At 39.3% G+C, this 9,386-nt stretch overlaps 1 protein-coding gene across 1 annotated transcript in view; it reads left to right on the forward strand.

Moving 5' to 3' along the window:
* LMO2 (LIM domain only 2) overlaps window positions 1-6,435 on the forward strand; it is an 8,111-nt gene extending 1,676 nt beyond the window's left edge. The window contains exons 2-3 of the mRNA XM_019519411.1: window positions 2,811-3,026; window positions 5,427-6,435. Coding sequence (XP_019374956.1) covers window positions 2,811-3,026; window positions 5,427-5,646 — 436 coding nt within the window. The 3' untranslated portion in view covers window positions 5,647-6,435. The remainder of the gene's footprint in view (window positions 1-2,810; window positions 3,027-5,426) is intronic.
* The last annotated feature ends 2,951 nt before the right edge of the window (window positions 6,436-9,386 follow it).

Here is a 9,386-nt window from a genome sequence, read left to right on the forward strand (position 1 = left end):
CCTTTTTTTTAAAAAATATAGAATTTAACCCCTTTGGGGGCCCCCCCCCCCCCCCCCCCGGTCCTACCTGAATTTCAGCTACAAAATCAAAACAACATTTTTTTTACTTATTTAGTTGCTGTTCTGGTGAATTATTACAGGCTGTGACAGCCAAATTCATAAAAAAAACCCCCTGAAATCCAATTCGAAATAAACTTCTACTAGGCTGTTTCAGAATTTAGGATGCTAGTAGCCAAAATAGGGTTTCAAAGAACTCAGTCGCAGATCCTGAACTGACAGGAAAAGGGGCAAGAATAATATAAAATATCGTAGGGCACACACAGATCTTACAAAGAGAGATACATTTATGGTAGAGGAACTGCTACAGTATAAGTCCATTGGATTTGCTTTAGACAAATGCTGTGTTTTGCTGTCGTTTAGACAAATGCTGTGTTCTGTGTTGTTTAGGGCATGATGTTTTCAAGTCAGCATAAAATTCCTTTGTAGTTCTATATGCAGTGTCGGTTGCACTGAATGGACCAGAGAAACAGAAACGTATGCTCTGAAAATCTAGGGCCTGATCCTCTGCTTGTGGCAACTCCCTATGACTCTGCTAGCAATGCCACGTGTAGTGGACTGTGGGGAGAGAGGGGAAGGTGGGGGCTGGTAGTCACGAGACAGTAAGAGGACAGAACAGCATGCACTGTGACAGTGAAAAATAGAAGTGCTTGCAGGCAGACAGATTCTTTATTGGCACCAAATCCTGACTGCTCTGGGAGTTCTGCTTGCATAAAAACAGCAGGATCAGGCCTTGTTGGGAAGTCAGGGAGCACAGTACATTTTTCAGACCCTGAAGAAAGTCCTTTTTACTTGAAAGCTATTTCCCCAGTAAATAAAGTCTGATGAAGTCCTGCATAATATAACTCAAGGGGATCGAAAAATGTTGGTATCTGCAGCCTGCGGGAAGTGCTGACTGCCCTTAGAGTAATCGTGCTGGCTTCTCTCAGTATAGTTATGCCCTGTCCCCCCCCGCAGGTTTGGTGGGGTACAGACCACCAGCAAATTGTCAACAGATGTTGGCTATACCAATAACTGAATGATGTACCTAAGAATTTAGGGCTAATTTATGCAAGGCGTTGGGCACTCTGTCTGACCCCAATCCAGCAAAGCACTTGAGTAAATGGATGGCACAAGTCATATGCTTAAAGTTAAGTGTGTGCTTAAAGGTCTGATCCAATGGAATCACTCCATTGGCTTCGCTGAGCTTTGGATGTGGCCCTAAATGCTTGGTGGGAGTGAGGCCAGCATGCTGTGCTCCTTGCTGGATTGAGTCTACAGTCTAGTCTTGTAATTTTTGCTCATAGTATTGCCAGAACTTGCAAAAAGGCAACACTGAGACTTTCTTAAGTAAACATATTTGAAAAAAAAGTACAGTTTTAGCCCTCTTGTATTAGTGCATCAGCTCTTTATTTTAGTGCTTGTTACAAATGATAGGATAGGAATAAAGTATTACAATGGAATTGTGAAAAAATGTGCTTTAGTATAGTACCACAAAAAAGAATGGGGAGGAGGCAGGTGGCTGATTTGCTTTCCCCTGTGTGTAAATCAGCTATAACTCCTTGAAATTCATAGAACTATGGTGGTCTAAAGTCCATGTAGTACACTGGGATCAGAATCGGGTCCTTAGTTGTTTTCCTCAGAATAAAAGATAAATCCTGCAGTAAGTCTGGGTGAAATTCTGACTCTGCTGAAGTCCACGACAGGACTTCTGTTGGGTTCAATAGGGCCAGAGTCTCACCTGTTGTGTAAATTCATTTTTGTGCTATTACAACAGATGCCATCACAAGGCTTAGACTTCAAATTTACCTTCCCTAGAGAGAGGTTAATCCCATGTGACCTCATGCTTGGAGGGTACTTTCATATAACTCTCCCAATCTTGTAGCCCCTATCGAGGCAATATTCCCATTGACTGTGGCAACACTGAGGAGGGAGAGTTTCAAGATAAGGCCAGCAATATGGGAAGTGTGTATTCCTAAAAACAAATGCAATTGTTTTACAATAATGTTTGGGGTTCTCAGTCACCTACACACACATCCTGGAGTTTAAACAGGTTCATGGAGTTGGGTTTTAGATGTTTACTGGTAAATATACAAACCTTTTTGAAGACATCACAAAAGCTGTTTTGTCATGAATACCGCTACATTTTAATCTGGACAAAGAGAGCTATTTGAAAATGCCAAGAATATTGTAACAAATCTTTGGACTTTATAGCTATCACTATGCTATCTATCAGCATATGTAAGACAAGAATGAAACATTTTTTAAAGCAGAAACTCCAGATCTCTTGCTCCAAAAGTACAGTCCCCCAATCCCTTAGGTTAAGAAGAATCTCATGTATTTTGTAGCATTTGTATAGGAATTAGACTCAAATTGGGCAATTCTAATTCTGTCCAGTAGAGGAAAACGATATATGTCCATAGAAAATTAATTAACAATACACTCAATGTTTTTACACCAAGGAACAGACTAGAAGGTTGTATAGATTGTCATGTTCACATGCAACAATTTGAACCAGAAGAAATGAAGAGTTGCCAAATATTTTTTCCACTTGGGTGATTTCAGAAATATTAGCTATTCTCCTTTTTAAAAACAAAATAAAAGTGTACCCCTGCTCTCAGTGATATCAAGAGGAGGGCAGGGGGCTGCCACTGACTTCAACTGGAGGAAAAACTGGCTGTAAATCCTGTTCTAATTTGGTCATGAGCTTTTTTTCTTCCTATTTAGTTGGTTTAAAGGGTTTTTCCTTCTCCAACGATTGCTCATTCTCTCAGGGAGCCGGTGGACGAGGTGCTCCAAATTCCCCCTTCACTGTTGACATGTGGAGGTTGCCAACAGAACATTGGGGACCGCTATTTCCTGAAAGCCATTGATCAGTACTGGCATGAAGACTGCCTCAGCTGTGACCTGTGTGGGTGCAGACTCGGAGAGGTGGGGAGACGACTGTACTATAAACTGGGCAGAAAACTCTGCAGGAGAGACTATCTCAGGTACAGAGCCCCTCTATCTGACAACATTCTGCTCTTGTTTGCTTTCTTTCTGCAGTTTCAAAGTTTAGTTACGAATTTAGAATGAAGGTTGGATCCCCAGTGATGCTGCTGCATAAGAGTTGTAAGGAATTTGTCATGATTAATTTATTCCTAAAATATAAAGGCTGAGGGTAGTCACAGGTATGGTACCACGTTTGAGTGGTGCTGCCCAGATCCACAGCTTCAGCATAACTGGGTGGTTTCAGTGCCTGCATGGGAACACCTTCAGTAGGTGTCATAGGAAATGGTGTTGGAAATTCAGTAAGCAGACTCTTGCCTCTTAGTAATGAGCCAATATCCTACAATGGTTTAAAGAGTATTTTGGTTCTGCAGGTGTTGCCTTTTGGATTCAAGGATATTATAACTGAAGCCCTGAGGACAATTGGTGATGAAAGATCTTTTGGCAAATTTGTAAAAATAAGGTAGCTTGGTGCCTTGGCCAAATTCCATACCCCCCATTACCATAATACCACTTAGATAAGAGGTGCTTTACTTAACTGAACTACTGTGTGTTGCTTTTGCACATTTATTATCTGGTGGAGTGGCTGTCTTTTCGCAGTGAGTGAATTAAATCCCTGTTTCTAATGTTGTGCTTCAATTTGTAGTTTTCTAGGATTCCTTAGGCTGCAAGGCACTACACTTATACATTCATATCATATTAAAATAATTACAGTCCCAGCTTAAGAAAGCATCCTGTTAACTTGAAGTCATAAGGATAAGAATGTACTTAAACATCACCTTGAATACAAGTGTTTTGTTGTTTTTTTGTAAATCGGATCTTAATAGTTTTTGTGTTAGTAAATCACCGTCCATTTTGCACTTACAAGTATTGATAAATGAGTTCAATTTTATATATTTTCCATTAACTTGATTATAAAGAGCCTGCATGTTACATGTTCTTGATTACAGTTAAAGCATATTTATTTTTGATATGCTAGGTATATATGCTTTTGCTCTGCTAGGCATATATGCTTGTTATAATGGACAAATTGGCCCCAATAATGAGAGAGGCTGTAAATCTCCTGTGTATGTAATATTTGAACAATGATCCAGTCCTACTTGCACTAGCTCAATACTTGGTAACTTTTTAAATGAAAGAGTAATAGACCAAAGGAACAAGATTACTAAATCTCTATGATATTTTCTATGCTGGGTGTTTTCAGTTATTTAAGTGTAATGTGTTCATCAGCTGTCTTGAGTTAATGAAAAATTTCACAACCTTCAGGTAATGTTAACATTACTTTTATTGGCAGAAGTGAACAGTGACATCTTCTGGCAGAGAAAATAAATGATTTATTTTTCTTTTAGATCTCTTAGTTCAATAGGTTTTTGTTTTCCAGACCAGGCAGGTTATTTGAAGCAGGCTGTGTCTATAAGCACAGTAAAAATATGTGAGGACAAATGGTTCTAAAATTAGTATGGCAATACAGAGAATGTAATTACATGAGAAAATATTTCAAACAAGTAATATTCAGTGTTTCCTCTACTTTATCAAACATAATAAAAACACATTCTGCTTGTTTACTAATAGCAGGATTTATAAACTCCACAAGCTTCAAACTGCATTAGAAGATGACATTCATTATGTTGTCACACACAGCTGAACAGGTCATACTGTTCCAGTTGAGAGCAGCAGTACATGCTGTGAGAGGGATATATATGTAGAGCATTCATTACAGGGTCCTTTTAATAGACAACATAATAATGATGTCTCAACAGGGTTTCTTAATATGGATGAAAAAGCAAGGCAGATAAGAAAATTCTTTGGGCTAGAATAGATTTCTAAAGGGTCATAGAGTCCATCTTTGTGAAACATAGCAGTCATTCATGAGTATAGAAGTCTTTGAATCTGAAGGGATCTCAGAAAGGCAACAAAACTAGATCGTGTATCACACGATCACAGCCTCTGGCAACCCTGTCTTTTAACTGAATAATAAGGAATAATGGCAATATTTATCAACCAGAATGTAATTTCTATTGCTGGATGAGGGGAGATGCAAGTATTAGGATGGTGCAAATTTGTCTTGAAATCAGATAGGTGTCACTCCCATTGAAGTAACTCATCATCTTTCAGGTTCAGTCTTTTTTTAAGCTTTTATCATAAAAAAGCAAGTATAATCTTTTGAAAAGTAGGCAAGATGTATGATTCTGACAAATTTTCACTCCTGCCTTTGGGACCACAAGTTTTGAGTACCCTTGGTTGAAAGATTTTACCAAACAAATGTTTAAACTTGTACATATCCTTGTAATGCAAGTGTAACAGTGCAACACTGGTTTCTGATGTTGTGTCTAAGTTTTGCTTTGATTCCCACCCCACTTTTCTTCACGAGTACCTTGCTCAACTCTTTGTTGTTTCTTTAGGCTCTTTGGCCAAGATGGCCTCTGTGCTTCCTGTGACAAGAGAATCCGAGCCTATGAGATGACCATGCGGGTGAAGGACAAGGTGTACCATCTGGAATGCTTCAAATGTGCTGCTTGCCAGAAACATTTTTGCGTTGGTGACAGATATCTCCTCATCAACTCGGACATAGTATGTGAGCAGGACATCTATGAGTGGACTAAGATAAATGGGATGATATAGCAAAGACATGCCTCATGGTCTTCAAAAGGCAGTTCACAGGTGACACAAATTCATAGCTACAGTGAGAAGATAATCACTTAAGCTATGTTTTTTGTCTAGAGTGTGGGGGCGGGGGGTAGGGAGGAGTACTGCTGAGTAGACCCTTATCAGGCAGTGCTACATAGAATCTAAACTACATATAAATGAAGACAAGAGGCTGAAGCAATAGCAAATAGACTGACTTCTATTAGCAAAGGTGTATCGACAATAACTGACGTTATCAGCCATGTGGGGTGAGAGTCAGGGAATAAATAGGGTGTGATAATGAATTCTCATAACTGGAAATTCAGTAGCGACTTATGTAAAAAGACATTATGACTTTGACACCTGCAGACTAGGATTGTGCAATTGATTTTTTTTTTTAAATCTTTTTTTAGTTACACAGTTTAGACAATAGTTCCCAGTGTAGACAGAAAGCATACTGGAGAGAAAGGGCCAGTCATTTATTTGGTCAGATTCCCCAAGACCTTAAATTTTGGATGGGACAGCAAGTGACTTTTCTGCATGGTATTTTTCCCCCTGAGAATGAAAAATGCATCCTTTAGCTCCAAACAATTCTTTAAGTAAATTCTGATGAATAGGTGTTTCTAGGCACCACTGTTTCAAGAAGAGATGTTCCACAGATCATTTCTATACAAATATAAATCTAAAGAGTTGTTCAACTATTTTATTAACTTAGATTATATCAATAAAGTATTTGTTGTGTGTAGTAATAATCTGCAGCTTTAATAAAAATGACAGAAAGTTTAAGTGTTGTTTCTTTTGACAACATACAGTGGCTTGACGCTTATTTGGATGTAGTAGGTCTATTATTTATTTCATTTATTTGCAGCAGGCCTCATACATTTGGAGCATTCTTGACTCTTATTAAACTTCCCAAGTGTATGTTCCAAAGCACTAGTCTAAAGCAATGACATGGGAACCTAAGCTGGCCTGAGTGGGTTTCATGGAACTCTTCTTTATGAGGAAGAAAGGAAGAAGTGATGTGACACAAAGGATATTCTGGCGTTGGCTGCCAAGCAGAGAAGGCCATTGTTGAGTTGCCTCACAATAAAAGCCAGAGGCTGTGTGAATGCGAAGGAGTTCATGAGGAAGAAGGGTCTTCAAAGAATCTGGCTGGACCTGCTTTCTTTCAGTTATCTGGCTTGTAAGAGATCTACAGCCAATCAGAACCTCACAGTGTTTAGAAATAATTGCATTCAGATCCCTTCCTTCAAAGCTATAGACTCCTCACCAGATCTGTTCAAAGATTTATCATCATCTCTGCTAATGTTATAGGAAAGAAGACTCACCAGTATGTGATCCACTCAGAAGAAGATAGATGTTCATGCCTACACTGGCTAACACTAGAGTTTAGGTAGATTTCAGGGCCCTAACCACTTGGACAACTCCTTGCCCAATTGTTTTCAGTATAGTTATCATCAAAGAGCTCACTCATTTATCACAAGTTGTAACTAGTCCCTACATCTAATGTTTTACAATGAATGTTGTCAGAGTCAAATTCTCTTCCTGGATAGAGTCAATAGTGTGAAGGAGCAGAAAGCTACCAAATCTTTTTTCTTACCTTAGAAGGATGGATCCAAGTATAGGGGACAAAATAAAGATGTGGTAGTAGAAAGAAAGCGTGGCCAGAGTCCTGTTTGGTCGAGTTGTTCTCAAGGGGTTATGCTGACATCTGAGTCCATAGGGAGCTGATGTAATTAAACAATTCTTTGTACTCTTAAAACCCTTTGAACTATTTCCAAGACTAAGACAGAAACATAACTAGCCACCAGGTCAGGGATTTATAGCTGTGACCTTGCCACACTATCAATGGCTTCTATCAAATGTTGAACAAAGATGGCATTTTAGGACTTATCTGCCAGCCTACACATCTGACTGATAGTATTTCCTAATAAGTATGAGAGAGGAGTGCTAGAGATCCTGGATCTTTGGTGTACATAATGACTTTCAAACTGGGGGATCCCTGAATTGTTGCTACATGTTGTCACTATGTTGTACCTTGCTGATGGTTACAAACTTCAGTTGACAGATTTGTTTATGTTAGTGTAAACCTGTAACAAATTTAGATAGATTTTGACTTCTGTCTACTGCCACAAAAAGAGTTGTTGTGCCAGATACAGATTTTATTTTAGTGTAAATCTGTAGTAACTTCCTGGAAGTCATTGGAGTTGTACTTGTATAATACCAGTGTTGGGGAGTTCAGGAGTATGATTTTGTTTAATCCAAATAGATGAAAGTGTGGATACTTAATTCCTGATCACTTTATAGTGTATATATTTTTGTATCTGGCTAATACATCTGATATCCTTAAACAGGTTTAGTTTCAGTCTTCTTCATCATGTCTCCAGTCCAACCTTTTTACATAGCCTGCTCCCAATATTCTGCACAGGCCTCTGCTTCTGGTGTTGGTGTTGTCAGATCTTGTGGGATGCTTCGGCCACTTGCCACCCCTTGGCTCTACACGGGCTGATATGCCTTGCACACCCTAAGGCATGGCTCTGGCTACAAGGCATCTCAGGGCATGATCCATGGTTTTTCTGACAAACACATTGGTTGGTTGTATAGGGTCCCATGATTTCATGAGAAAGTTTCACTTGCCGAGACCCACTGTCTGTTCAGGCTCTGCTATGTGTGCCATTTGTAGTCAGAACTGGATGCTAATTCCTCGCTGGGGTTAATTCCTTTCTGACTCCATTCAATAGCTTTGTTGCCTAGTTTCTCTCATTCTTTTTGCCAGAAGGTAGTTCTGGCTGATTCTGATGATGTGGTCAATGGTATGGTAGAAGACAAAAAATTGTTTCTCTATGAGAAACGACAGTGTGCTGGTTCATGTACATATAGTGGGTGGTGCCTGTCTGACTCTTGTACCTGCCAGTCAACATCACCTGCTACTTTTCTTCTGATGTGAGGGGGTGCTATGTAAGATAGTGTGTATAGGTGGATTATGCAACCTGTTATCATTCTGCACGTATCATTTAGGGTGGTGTCAATATGTTTACTATGATATAGTTTCAATGATACTATATAATAAAGAGGCTTATCTGAGATGCCAATAAATTATTTCACTACCAGCTGAATTGATATTAAGTAGATTAATATTCAACAATGTTTTCAATAGCCCAGAGACATTGTGTGTGGTTTTATATTGTAAATAGGGGGCTGGAATTTAGAAGATCTGTATTTTCTTCACTCCTCTAAGAGTGATTTCTTGTGTGACCCTTTGTAAATCATTTAAATATTCTATCTTGAATCTCTCTATACAAAATATTCTTAGGCATGGGCGACTGCTGCCTCCTAAGTCTAGGGGTGGGGCACCAGATCGCCAACTGGGGGGTGGGTGGAGGTTTCATAGTTTCATAGTTAGTAGAGTTGGAAGGAACCTAAGCACATCATCAAGTCCGACCCCCTGCCATGGCAGGAAAGAGTAAAGGTGATTGTCTAGCCTTGTCTTAAAGACCCCAGGGTAGAAGCCAACACCACTTCGTTTTAAATAAACTGCACCCAATTTTTCCCTTATGCATCACTATGTGAATGTTAACCTGTTCAAGGTCTTCAAACAAAGGTACTTGATGGAGCATAACCTTTTGCTATATAGACATGCCTAATTTCCTATGCAGTTCTTTGGCACCATCTAGCAGCTTGACATCTCTGGCCCCTCTACATTTTGTAACAGCCAATAGACTGCCTGCAAAACACAG

The sequence above is a fragment of the Gavialis gangeticus genome, unplaced genomic scaffold, assembly GCF_001723915.1.
Source record: "Gavialis gangeticus isolate Ggan-Ray unplaced genomic scaffold, GavGan_comp1, whole genome shotgun sequence".
NCBI lineage: Eukaryota > Metazoa > Chordata > Crocodylia > Gavialidae > Gavialis > Gavialis gangeticus.